Below are 14,389 nucleotides of genomic sequence, written 5' to 3' on the forward strand. Positions count from 1 at the left end.
GATGTAATAAATCTTAAAATAAATTTGACAATTATACAGAAAAAGTAATAGTATTTAACAAAAATAGATAATTTAACTATTCTATCCAATTTTGACGAACAATTTTAATTGAATATTTTATTTTAGAATAAGTAACCACTACAAAGTTCATTTTTCATCCCATATTTTTTATTTTAGTGTTTTTTCTTTTATTATTCTTATTCTTAAAAATAGTATTCTAGGAAAATATTATATTAAAATATCAATAACATTGCTTTACTTCTTTTCATTCCTCCAGAAGCACTTCTATAACTCTTAACTTTTGAAAGTAACTGCTTGTATTCGTCTAATGTCGTGTAACACTCCTTCGGTTAAGTGAAAGAGTAGTGCAACTCTGACTGAAGGGAGTCAATCTGTTTGCGGCGCTCGGCTTTTTCTTGAGGGTAGCCATTGGCATGATTTGTTTGAGTTCTTGAGAATTAGCTGAATGAGACAATTTCTTTTTGGTTATATTGAGAGGTAGAAGAAAAAGATTATCTAAGGTTTTTGTCTCGGCAATGTGGTATTAGGAAGGATATATATAGTGAAGTTTGAAACAATATCTTTCACTCACCTCTTTTACTGTGAGTGTGAATTATTTAAGTTCAGAATAGATTATTTAATTTAGTAGAAAAGAAATAATTGATCTAATTTATTAATTTAGAATAAAGTATAAAAGAAACAATTGATTCAATTCCATTTATGATTAGTATAAAGAAAATATGAGTATTTAATTTAGTATAAAAAAAATAATTGATCCTATGATAAGTATAAAGGAAAGAATTCATCCAATTTATGATTAATATAAAGAAAGCATGGGTATTTAGTTTAATATAAAAAAAACAATTAATCCAATTTATGATAGTATAAATAAAACATGATAAGTTTTTTCTTTATGCACAAATCTCTTTGATAAATTGAAAATAAACATCAACATATATATTCAATTCAAAATATTCTAAAATAACATTTATCAATCCAAAACTAAAATAACAATCAATTTAAACAAAACATTATTATAAAAACCAAAACATTCTCACCAAATCACATTCACATTCAATCTATTAAAAACATAAATAGTTTACTTATATATTTTTTATTGTAAAGAAAGTTCAAACTTAGACACCAAGTTACTCAAAATTTAGGGATTTAAAGTAAAATATAAAAACAGCCAAATTTCAATACAATTTTAAACGTAATATCTTTTTCAACTCTTCACCAACATCAATGACAAAACTATAAAAATATAGACTACAAATAAATATAAACTTAATCCATTTTAAAATATAATTAATTAAAATTGATCTTTAAACTCCGAATTACAATCAAGTATGGTTATATTTTAAAATAAACGAGGTATAAAAAGAATAAGACATTTATTAAAAAAAGAAAATAAATAAAAGAAAAAGTGCAGATGTTACAAGTTTTTTTAGAAACAAATAATTTATAGTATTTTCTAGTTCATGTCAAATAATCTTACAAGGATAAAAATTAATGTAGGAAGTAATCATAATTTTATAATTTTGTTATAAAGTCCATTTTTCCATATTTTTAGATGATTAATAATTTAGTATCAACTATCTCCATTAATATTACATTGTTCATTGCAAATAAATAATTATTTTATTTAGCACATTAATGTTTTTATAATAACAATAATTCAATAGATAAATTGAAAATACGTTCGGCATACACATGCTTATCCACGTGTTTTCCTCGGTATTAGTCAGTAATTTTGCGATAATTTTTATTCTTATTTCTTATTATTTAAAGTATGCACAATGTATATTGTTTAAAATTTAGATTATGATAAACCAAATTCTAAATTAGTTTAGATATATAACTCAAGTTGGAAGAGAAAAGAGATTTGTTGAAGGTGATAGTTGGAGACTCCTATACTCTTTTATTGACCAGCTCAATATAAACAAGTTTGATCTCAAATATATGTATTCAAAAACATTTATTACAATAAATTAGATTTTAAATATATTTTAAAAGCTTAGATATTACTCATTCTATTTATTTATTAAGGGTTAAACTTTTGAAATTTTTCGTTTATATTTAACTATGATATTTGAAGTTTAAGATACTATCAATTAGGAATAAAAATTAATTAATTTTTATTTAAAATTTAACGAAATTTGTTAATTAATTTAAACTAGTTATTTAAATTTTGTAATATTTTTTTGTTATTTTATAATTTGTTTGTTATTTTTATTTGTTTTTTTATGAATGGGTTTTTTTTATTTGAAATTTTTGTTATATTTATTTGGTATTTTTTAATTTTGTAATTCTTTTGATTTATTTTATAAGTTATGTTTTTCAAACTTTCACGGTTAAAGACATGGCTATTTATTTGCAGAGGTTTTTTATGCCCTGATATCAGATTTAGAATACCTTATATCAGATTTATATTGTAAAGATTTTTTTTTTATAAGTTTTAACCTCTTTTATTAATAATTATTATTTTGTAAAGATTTAAAATCTCCTTTATTTTTAATTATCCACATATATTTATAATTTTTTAATTTAATAAAATATGTTTTTTATAATAGAAAATAATTAAAATATATAAAATTGTAAAGTACACAAAAATTACAAAAATAATCAGAATTAATTTTATTGATGATTTAAGATAAAGTATGTCAATTATAAAATAAATATATATAAAAAAAATAGATAATGATTAAACTAACATGGCCGGAAACAATTAGATCATGGACTAATGATGATTTAAACAAAGTCACCAAAAAACAACATCTTACTTCAGTTTAAACTTTTAAACCAATATATGATAGATTTGTTGAATTTGTTGTTGTTTCTGATGTTTTTACTGTTTGGTAAGTCGTTTCAAAAGTGTTTGTGAACTCTACTATTTTTTTTTTGGAACATCTACTAATGAAGCTTACAAAAAAAATAAAAAAGGTAATAAAAAACCACAATAGTTAAAGAATGTTTTATGCACTACGAAATAAGAAAAAAAATGTGATTTATAACTGAGATAATAATTATATATGATATAGGACGTGAATGAAAAGGTTAACTATCAATACAACCCATCTAAACACTGGTCAATCCAACTTGTCAAAATTCTATATTATACCAAAATAACAGTATTCAGTATTTCATACCGAGCATGGGACTTTCATATCTGGTTTTAATTTCACATCAACACCCTTGGTCTTGTAGTATTTCTCAATTGCACCCAAATTAGTGAAAGGCTTTTCATCCAACAATGTACAACCTTTCAGTATTGCAGGGATATGTATTGATTATGCTTTGCATCAAACAGACAATAAGGATGAACCTAGTATTCACAGTAAATATATTTCAATACAATCTGAAACAAGAAGGTAATTAAAAAATAAATCTACAAAAAAAAAAGTGACTCAAACTTTGAAATTGTTTCATTCTTTAACCAAGTTCGTTATTATTACGATTCTTTTATTATAGATATTATTCTAACCGATTATTTTGACAGCAAACTATAGTACAACACGTAGCTGTTAATGGTATCCTTCACCAAATTTTACCCGCAGTACATAGTCTGTTATCATATTTGCCTTCTAGCCTTCAGATGCTACAACCTGAGCATCATGAGTCAAACAACCAATTAGTCATCAGTCATTCCTATTTTCTATGGAAAAGAAATAGACGCTAATGTTTTCAAGATAACCAGCTGCTAATGCATATATATATATATATATATATATATATATATATATATATATATATATATATATATATATATATCCCCACCCTGTTTTCAGTCCACCACAACATTACTACATGGCTTTAATGATAGAACTTGTGAGCTTAGAGATGTAATGATAGCAATTCAGGTCCAAATAAAGAAACCAGCACTATCTTTACTACATTGGGTTTTACTTGCTGCCAAATAATGAGCACTTCTCTTCTGTTATGGACGAGATAAAATATTTTGTCAGCCCTGACTGTTGATAGGCTTAACTTTTGCTATAATACACTAGTGGACGTTAGAAGATTGTGTAGAAAATAGGTATGCTACTAAACTTTTTTTTTTTTTTACCTTTTGGGTCCTTTACTGTAGGACTTTGCTCCCGTGATTAGGTACTTGTATGCTACTAAATGTGTGGTGAGATGGGTGTAATCAGCATATAGCTGTGATGATTTTCCGAAGCACATAAACAGGAATTGGGTGCTGCGGATAGGTGAAAGGCTTTTAGGAGAAGGGGAGCTCTGGCCATGTTTATGGGAACCCCTAAAGTTGTGATTACCCACTCTGACTTCCAGCCAAAAAGGAGAGGAAGGCGTGTTATTCTATTTCCGGGCGTGACCTTGATGCCAATCGGTGGGGCTTGTCGTTGTCTGGCAAATAATTTATAGGGCAACTTTGTGAATGAGTTCAAATTTCAAATAAACATGTAATATACAATTTGGAAACAGTGATCCCAGGGTACCATTAATAAATGAGAAAATATGTTGTTTGACATGCCAAATATATCTAACCATGGGAAAGTTTAGTGCGTCCCCCCCCCCCCCCCCCCCCCGTTTTTTTTTTCCTAATTTTTTTGTAGCTACAACTTCATTGTATCTGGTGCTTTGAATGATGCTGCAGCAAAGAAGTATGATCTAGAAGCATGGTTTCCAGCCTCTCAAGCTTACAGAGAGCAAGTGTCCTGTTCAAACTGTACAGATTATCAGGCTAGAAGATTAGAAATTCGATATGGTCAGAAAAAGGTTAGTCATGTTAATGACTGACTTCAGTAAGCATTATTTATTAACTTCACTAAAATTTTCATTTCCATTTATAAAATGGGACCTTCATGTAAAACTCTCTCAATCTGCTTTTATTGATAGATAGGATGATCATTTGGTATTAGCATGTCGGCTGACCAGGCTTAAGGGGTAGAGTGTATGTAAAGAGAAACAAAAGGGGGAAGGAGAGAGTGTTGATGTGGCGGAGAGTTGGAATAACGAAATTTGATTGAGGGGGTTTCTGTTATATTGGTTGAGTATAAGAAGCAAGGGTATCTTTTGAGGGTAATCAAACTAGTTATGGACAGAGAGCATTAGCCCTATGTGGGAGCTCAACTCTGGCTGTAGGAATGTTCATTCCACTTGTGGTTCTTTAATATCTACGAAACGCATTCTGTCTGGAAATCTCTAATTTTTTACTTTTCGTGCGAGTATAGCCTTTCCGTGAAATTTATTTGGCAGACAAGTAAAGATTTATATTTTGAGAATAATCATGAGCGATGATGATGCTTCTTTGTGTTAAGAGCCTATGATGTTCCATAATTAAACTTTTAACTGATCATAGTGTGATACTGAGAATTTCCCGTGAATAATGTTCCATTTTAGCTTTAACTGATTCCAATCCCCCTATAAACTTTTAGAAGTTTAACTATTTGACTTTGTATCGGTTTATCTGTTTCAGAGCAATGAGCAGATGAAGCAATATGTTCATTTGTTGAACTCTACTCTCATGGCTACTGAGAGGACCATTTGCTGCATACTAGAGAACTACCAGAAGGAAGATGGGGTAGAGATACCAGAAGTCCTTAGGCCATTCTTGGGGGGAAAGACTTTCCTGCCTTTCAAGAACCAACCATCTAATGAAGCCAAAGGGAAGAAATCGAAGGCCTAATTACATTTTAAGTCAGTGATATTTTTGAAAAGTTTTCTAAAATACGTTCAATTTAATTTAATTGAGCTGCTCATATACTAAATGAGGGCTAGAGTTTTTAACCTGGGCTTGTAGTGGGGGCTAGAGTTCTTTATCATTGCTCATAACGTTCATAGGTTTTACGCCGCGGACTGATTCCCATGTTTCTGAATCTCTATTATTCGACGGTCAAATAGTTTATTCATAAAAAAAAATTGTCAGAACCTCCTACGGTTCCTTTTTTATTCTTGTGTTCTGGCATGGATTTCCCAGTGGTAATTCGAATTTTAGTCAAATACGCTTTAAAAAGTTAATTAAAATTCCTAGACTTCAAAAGCCTACTGATGTACTAAATCTTAAAATAAATTTGACAATTAAACAGAAAAAGTAATAGTATTTAACAAAAATAGATAATTTATCTAAAACTATTCTTTCCAATTTTGACGAACAATTTTAATTGAATATTTTATTTTAGAATAAGTAACCACTGCAAAGTTCATGTCTCATCCCATATTTTTTTTTTCTTATTCTTAAAAATAGTATTCTAGGAAAATATTATATTAAAATATCAATTACATTGCTTCACTTCTTTTTTAATCCATCTCTTCCTCGCCCAATAGTAATGTTAAGTTTGCCATGTTCTTCTATACTAACGAAATAAAATAGAATATTTTTCCTTGTTAGAAAAACAGAACAGGGTTATACAACAAGAAGTTACTTTATTAGCAACTATAGAACAAAACCTACTACCATCGGATTATAATACCATTGTTATTCTATTTAATTCTAATTCTAGTCATTGGCAGAACCTCTCATGTAAATAATATGCCAATTTCTTGTTATTTCTTCACTTAAAAAAAACAGTGGAATTTAGATGCAACAAATTATAGAATACTTCGCCACTATTTTGGTATTGAATTTTTCTCAGGTATTCTGGCACAAGATTGGTGAGCTTGTATCCAAATTTCAAGTCTAAAGGTTCTTACTTGAGAGACATGTTATAGATGTAATACACTGAAGCAATTGCTAGTAGTTATTCAACATACAAATCATATCACTGAAAATTAAAAACAACAAAAACTCTCTTTATTTACACTTCATTGATGTTGATCGATAACAATACCAGTTTCCTTTCATACTGTTATTTTGAAGAGGTAGATCTTGAGTACAAGAGACAGAGCCAACTGTAATAGAAAAATGCCAGCAACAATCAAAAGCCATCGTTCTCCAGCTGACATAATATGTGCCCGAAGGTTAAGTGCTACAAAAGTTGCTGACATGAATCCAGCCACCCCAGCAATCACCCATCTGAATATCTCCCATGGCACAACAGACAAACACTGCACCAAACAAAGGGTTTGGAAGATGCAAAGAAAAATGTCAAATTTCATATTTTTCTTGAGAGAGCTAACATTTTAATGGCAGTCACTTACCAGTGCTGGAATAAAGACAAACAGGGAATATCCATAAAGACAAAGTAGTTGGACAAGGCCAGAAGGTACAGAGAAGTATTTGAGGATTAGATACAAACAAAGAGGAACAAAGATGGCATAACCATAAAACAAGCCAGCAGACCAAGTCACCACATTTATGTCATAGTTCCATTCCTGATGCTTCAATTTGTGAGCTATGTATGTCACAAATGTGCCAATAGAAGCCGCTACAAATATTAAGGTGGTGCAGATCCAGAATGGTCCATACCTGTTGCACATTTCTGGTGAAATTCAAACCTTGGTAATCAGGTAACGAGAAACTCAAGCAACTAAAAACACTACTGTGAAATAACATGAGAATTAACACAATCAAGTGAAATTGAATGCATTTCATTTAATCTAATTAACTATATATTCTTCTTCGTCTCCAGTTTGGAGAACATGAAATGGATTCACACTGTCTTATCCTATTTCAATATAAAAATAAGTCTAATATTAGTTGAGCCTGAGAACTAAAATTTCTTATTTAAAGTTAAATATTATCATGTCTTCCTCATAACCTAGGTTTAGAAAAGAGTAAGCAATGAAAGAACTGTCAAGTTGGTGGTGTAATATATTAATAACCATTGATCTGTAATTTGGTAACTAAAGAAAAATTTAGAAGGAATAAAGTAAACTTACAAATCAGGATTGGAAGCAGTTTTTTCTTTAAAAGCTCCATTGAATGGATAGAGTGAATCTTTAATTCGATCCAGAACATCTATAGTGTCAATATCAAAGTATGGTTTGTAAGTGGAGAGTGAAAATGCCTGAAACCAACCACTTTGCTGGGATTCATCGGAACTAGATACTGTTTTTGAAAATGTATCTGTATAATACAAATAAAAAACAATCACACAATTCTTGTTCCAATGCAAGTAACAAATTACAGCATAGTTATACAGAAAATTAAAAAAAAAATACCATTAACATTAGTTGGAGGCCTTGAACCACCACTGCCACCAATCTTTCCTTGTGCTGCAGGAGGAAATGTTTGAAGATTTGAATCTGCATCCATCAATACAAAAATATCTTACAAACTAAAAACAATAAAATCAATGCATGACATTCAAAAAACTTACGTTATATATCTATCCATTATTTCTTTGTTTAAGATTCGTGTAATGTAATTTAATGATTTTATTTATTCAATGGCATGGGCAACATTATAAGTGACAAACATGAAAATGAAAGTGGATTTGGTAATGAATGAACCTGAAAATTTGAAGGATTGTGGATCTGGAACGGCCTGCATGAAATTAAAAATGAATTGTGATGATAATAAAAAGTGGAAGATGAACTGAATTACAAGATGTGATGATGATGATGATGATATTGATGATGGTAACTTACAGGTACCGATCCTGAAACCTTTTGATTTTCAATGGAGGTATAATGTCCTGACATCATTTTCAATATTTTTCTTTCACTCCAAAGTTTCTTTCTTTAACTTCTGTTCATGTTCATCTTTTCTTATGTTCTTCTTGAGAATTTGTTAATCTAGATGCGTAACTGGGCCAACCTACACAACTGGATTGGGTCATGATAACCCATTAATGAAAGTTTCTTCCTGCACCTCTATAAATTTCCCATGCACCCAATATAAAAAAAATATTTTATGGCAGAATGAGCTTATTTGAAATATAAAAAATAAATCATTTTTTATTATTTTATTGTCTGAAAGTTGTTTTCCATATACAATCCCAAAGTCATTTTTTTTTCTTTACAAAAAGATTTTCAGATTATATAATTAGAAGTCAAAAGGACTTTCAAACTGTATAATTTTAAAGTAAAAAGTACTCATGAATGTTCATTCTGCAAGCTATTGCTTTCTTGAAAGAACTTTTAGATCCTAAGATTTGAAAGTTATTTGGTTTTTAAATTATACAATTTGAATATTATATTTTAGTTTCAAGCTATGTAATTCGGAAGCCTTTTTTCTTTTTAACCCTATTGATTTTTGGAATTTATTTTTTACTTTTAGAGTACATAATATGAAAGTAATTTTTAACTTTCAAATTAAATTATACAATTTTAAAAGATAAAAATAATTTTTTTTATGGGGTGCAAGGAGAAATTTATAAGGTGCGGGAAGAAGATGCTCTCGTTAGTTAAATACGGTCTTTTGTTTTCTTATTTTAAATTTTACTATTGTGCTTTTTTATCCGTTGATTATATGTCCAAATAAGGTATAGAGTAAATCGAGTGATGATATTCTAATTCTTGATGATTTCTTCTACAAATACCATTGGTCTTCCTTTTAATTATAATCTTGGTACTCTTTATGTTAATTTTCAGAAATGAAGAGATAACAAAAACCGAAATAATTTTCAGAATCAAGGTAAGTTCAAAATTATCAGCTTTACTTTTTAAATTTTGTTTGTATCTTAATGTTATGTTATAGTTGTGTTTATTTTTTTAGCATGAATAGCGATTTCTATATATTTTTGGAAGATTAATATAATTTGATAATTCCTTTTAAAATAAATATTTTTAATTTTTATAGATTAAATCTTATTACATTAGTAATATATTTATTTTCTTTTTCAGCATAACATTTATAAGACATAAATTAATTTTTATTATTTTTTTATATTTCTCATACAATTATAAATGAGCAACATTTATGCCATTTTAAAATTTATTCACACATACACACAAATCATAAACACATGATTTATTTGGGAATATCAATTAAGATATACGAGGTAAAAATATTAAAAAGTAAGTTTTCTCTTTTGTTAATAATTTTTCTTTTGCTTTTGATTCAATCTAATTTACATGGTTGAATAAGTCAAACGTGATTATATGATTAAATATATATTTATAGCCCTTAAACTTAGATATAAAATAATAATTTATTTATATTTAAATTTTTTGTAATATTTTGATTTTTAAAATTTTTAAAATAAATTGATACAGTATTTTTAATTTAATGAGATTAACTTTTTCATATGTTAAATTATGTTAGATACTAACATTTGAATTATAAAGTATTAAATGTTGTAAACAAGTTAAATATAAGCATGAAACGTACATGTTCATTAAATTTAACTCTAGATTTTAATGACTATATGATAGTAACCTTTTAGTTAAGTTAGGCCAAAACTAAAACACAAGCTATAGTGATAGTCTAAAGGTGAGATGGTGCAGAAGCTATGGATGATTTTAGGTGAAGGCTTGTGACTTGTGGTGTTGTGTATGGTAAAAGGATGTTGAGTGGAAGATGCTCTTAAAGAGGTTAGGTAAACTCTTCAAGAAAGGTGACTAGAAAAAACTACATGGGATGCTCCAGCGTTGATTTTAGAGACTAATAGAAAGACTTAATATTTTGGCAGTATTTCATTAATAATTTCAAAGTAAGAATACAGGGTAGAGACACATTTATTTATAGGCTAAGGGTGTCTCTAAAATGTAGAAGCAAAATTCTAAAAACACTACCTTGACTTAACTTAGAGACAAAGACAAAATTTCTTTCCAATAGGAGGAGGACATGTGGTCACTGTTTATGGATAATAACTATGACAAAACTTCTCCAATGTGAGTATGACACATGACCACTCTCACATGGAAATGTCCCACACACCCTTGTTTACCAAGTTAGGTTAAAACTTTGACCACGTTATTAACATAAGCTCATGGACGTCCACTTTAGGTTAATAATGGGCCTTGACCTTTGTTGATCCAAGTGGTCTAGAAATCCTCTATTACTCGGCTCAGAATACATGATCAAAATAAATCTTATACTACTTGATCCAAGATATAAGGTTTAAATTATTCACACTCTACTAGAAGCTCCATAATGATTCCTCAATAGAAATAGTTTAGATCCATATTCCACGAATAACTTCAACTTTTCATCACTATATTTATTATTTTTAAAATTTAATAACTCAAACTATATTAAATATTAAATATAGATAAACAATAATTGCAGGATTAAAAACATATTTAATTTTTGTTCCATATAGGTAATACAATTTGAATCATTAATTTATTTTATAATATGAAATAACGTGAGAAAATATGTACTCAATATCTTTAATTAACAAATTTATTAAATTTTAAATAACAGTTAATTAATTTTTATTTATCCTTTCTAACACCACTCTGCCCTAGGAAGATAATCGTGACCAAAAAATAACCCATTCCTTCTAGTTCTCTATAAAAGAAAATGTCTCATAGAAGAACCCAAACACTCTCCAAGATATTGACACCCTCGGAGTTATACCGCTCGCGAAATATGCTCGTGGCCTTCCACACAGAAAAACACGGTCACTTTAGGAAAAAATGAAGAAACTATTTGATGAGAGAAGAAGAAGGTGGAGAAGTTGGAATAGAAAGGGGTTTCATTAAACAAGTCTATGGAGGCACACACGAGTAAGAACATGCAGACTGCAACTACAGTTTTTGCTCCTGCCTTTGTTTTTGCAATGAAACCATTTTCTGATTCAAGTTCTCCACCACCTTCATCTTCTCTTCGTCAAATATTTTCTTCAACTTTTCCTTCTCAACTTTCCCTTCCTCTACCGCACTTGTATAACTTTAAACTTCCGAAAGCAAGTGCATCAACGAAAAGGTTATTATGTTAGGTAACTGGTGAAGGAGATGACAAATATCTGATTGCTACAGCATAACAGCCGCTCTGTGCATATCACTTAGATGATTGGATCCACCCATCCCAGCTACCAATAAGGTAATATGATTTTCTTTCCCAGATGTTAACATTGGAACCTATAAGATTATGTTACCTTTAACTCCGAAAATATGCTTTCTGCAGATATGCTAGGTATTCATCATGCTTTCGCAAAGAAGCGGGATCTCATGGTCGAGACACTTTACTGCAGTTAAACCTTCCGTATCAAGTTGTTTCCATTGTATCTGGTGCTTTGAATGATGCTGCAGCAAAGAAGTATGATCTAGAAGCATGGTTTCCAGCCTCTCAAGCTTACAGAGAGCTATTGTCCTGTTCAAACTGTACAGATTATCAGGCTAGAAGATTAGAAATTCGATATGGTCAGAAAAAGGTTAGCCATGTTAATGACTGACTTCAGTAAGCATTATTTATTAACTTCACTAAAATTTTCATTTCTATTTATAAAATGGGACCTTCATGTAAAACTCTCTCAATCTGCTTTTATTGATAGATAGGATGATCATTTGGTATTAGCATGTCGGCTGACCAGGCTTAAGGGGTGGAGTGTATGTAAGGAGAAACAAAAGGGGGAAGGAGAGAGTGTTGATGTGGCGGAGAGTTGGAATAACAAAATTTGATTGAGGGGGTTTCTGTTCATTACCCTTTCTTCCTATTTTTCTGTAGTTGGTTGTGGTTCTTTAATACCTACGAGACCATTCTGTCTGGAAATCTCTAATTTCTTACTTTTCGTGCGAATATAGTCTTTCGGCAGACAAGTAAAGATGTATATTTTGAGAATAATCATGAGCGATGATGATGCCTCTTTGTGTTAAGAGCCCATGATGTTCCATAATTAAACTTTTAATTGATCATAGTGTGATGCTGAGAATTTCCCGTGAATAATGTTTCATTTTAGCTTTAACTGATTACAATCCCCATATAAACTTTCAGAAGTTTAACTATTTGACTTTGCATCGGTTTATCTGTTTCAGAGCAATGAGCAGATGAAACAATATGTTCATTTGTTGAACTCTACTCTCACCGGCTACTGAGAGGACCATGTGCTGCATCCTAGAGAACTACCAGAAGGAAGATGGTGGGTGTAGAGATATCAGAAGTCCTTAGGCCATTCATCTGGGGAAAGACTTTCCTGCCTTTCAAGAACCAACCATCTAATGAAGCCAAAGAGAAGAAATCGAAGGCCTAATTACATTTTAAGTCAGTGATATTTATGAAAAGTTTTCTAAGAGTTGTACGTTATGATGACCCTTTCGTTATCCACCACACTGTTTACAACTGCCATTTTTTATTTTTAGGAGCATGCACAAATTTGTGGTCAAAGTACACAGCATAATACACCCTGTAATTCATACTCTAAAATATTTGTGCATTTTTAATTGCATTTTGGTGTTCTTAATATTCATTGCGAAATGGTTAAAAAATATACATCCTGATGTTTTGATTTTGCTTGAAACGGGTCATAATGTGTTTATTTTCATTGCTTGCTAAGTCTAAACACATTCAAAAATTAACAGAGTATTTTGCTTGGTTACTCTGAAACACACATGCAAAGATTAACAGAGTATTTTGCTTGGTTACTCTGAAACACACGGGAACCATTTCTCGTCTCCAAAACATTACAGCTAATTAACAACCTATTCTCCTGCATAATAAGGATGAAAAAAGTAAATTCATCTAAGAAATCAACAGGATCAATTTTCAAGGTTCTTTAAGAAGAAAAACAACTAATGAAGAAGCAAACAGTACCGTCCATACATTCTTCCATTCTTCCGTTTGTCTGCCTCCATATAAACCACTTTCTCCTTCAGCTCCTCTAACTTTTCTTCTCTTCGTCAAATAATTTCTTCATGTTTTCTTTTTCACCTTTCTCGTTCTTCTTTTCCTCTTCGAGCTTCTTCTTTTCCTTCTCGGGCTTCTTGTTTTCTTCGAGCTTCTTCTTAGCTTCTTCTTTTCCTCTTCGAGCTTCTTCTTTTTCTTCTCGGGCTTCTTGTTTTCTTCGAGCTTCTTCTTAGCTTCTTCTTTCCCTCCTCGGGCTTCTTGTTTTCCTCTATAAGCTTCTCGTTCCTCTCCTCCATCATGTTGTTAAGGAAAGTTGAAATAACCATATTTTCACTGTGGATGGCCACGATTTCGCCATAGGAACGGCTTAACTCCGAATGGAGAGTGTCAATAACTTACAGACACTCTTGAATCTCTTCCAGAGCTGAATTTGGCTAGCCATGGTTTGGTTTGTGTTTTGGTTTATGTTTTGTGAGTGTTTAGGTTATTCTGAGACATTTGAGTTTCTTTTTGGTCACGGATGTCGCTCCAAATTTCTTTTCCCCTTTTTTCATTTATTTCTCTATTTTTTCATAGTTTGTATCTGAGAACATCACCCTTCACGTGTTTGTAACTGTAATTCTTCATGTGTATTAGTATCTCACATCATGCTGTTCATCCACATATAAAAATGAAAATATCTTACTTTATTATTTAACTGTAAAAGCTTGAAAAATCTATGTAAATTAATTTGCAAATGATAAAATCTTTCCTAAATTAAAAAATTAACCTTTACTAAATAATAATTTTTTTGGTAATGCGTGTCAAATGGTGGAG

General features: G+C 30.3%; 2 protein-coding genes and 1 pseudogene across 2 annotated transcripts; 2 read left to right on the forward strand and 1 right to left on the reverse strand.

Annotated features, from left to right (window-relative positions):
* The first annotated feature begins 4,507 nt into the window (after nt 1-4,507).
* On the forward strand, nt 4,508-5,910 carry LOC108344152 (serine--tRNA ligase, cytoplasmic-like). Its single transcript, XM_052874475.1, has 3 exons — nt 4,508-4,515; nt 4,575-4,737; nt 5,438-5,910. The coding sequence occupies exons 1-3, from the start codon at nt 4,508-4,510 to the stop codon at nt 5,645-5,647; spliced, it is 381 nt and encodes a 126-aa protein (XP_052730435.1). The 3' UTR covers nt 5,648-5,910.
* An 851-nt stretch (nt 5,911-6,761) lies between these two features.
* On the reverse strand, nt 6,762-8,561 carry LOC108345414 (uncharacterized). The gene is made up of 6 exons (XM_017584014.2): nt 8,491-8,561; nt 8,353-8,386; nt 8,062-8,145; nt 7,780-7,966; nt 7,099-7,366; nt 6,762-7,005 (listed from the first exon to the last, which is right to left on the reverse strand). The coding sequence occupies exons 1-6, from the start codon at nt 8,545-8,547 to the stop codon at nt 6,799-6,801; spliced, it is 837 nt and encodes a 278-aa protein (XP_017439503.1). The 5' UTR covers nt 8,548-8,561; the 3' UTR covers nt 6,762-6,798.
* Nucleotides 8,562-11,525: 2,964 nt separating this feature from the next.
* On the forward strand, nt 11,526-13,329 carry LOC108344151 (serine--tRNA ligase, cytoplasmic-like; annotated as a pseudogene).
* Nucleotides 13,330-14,389: the final 1,060 nt, after the last annotated feature.

This window comes from Vigna angularis, chromosome 3 (genome assembly GCF_016808095.1).
Source record: "Vigna angularis cultivar LongXiaoDou No.4 chromosome 3, ASM1680809v1, whole genome shotgun sequence".
Taxonomy (NCBI): domain Eukaryota; kingdom Viridiplantae; phylum Streptophyta; class Magnoliopsida; order Fabales; family Fabaceae; genus Vigna; species Vigna angularis.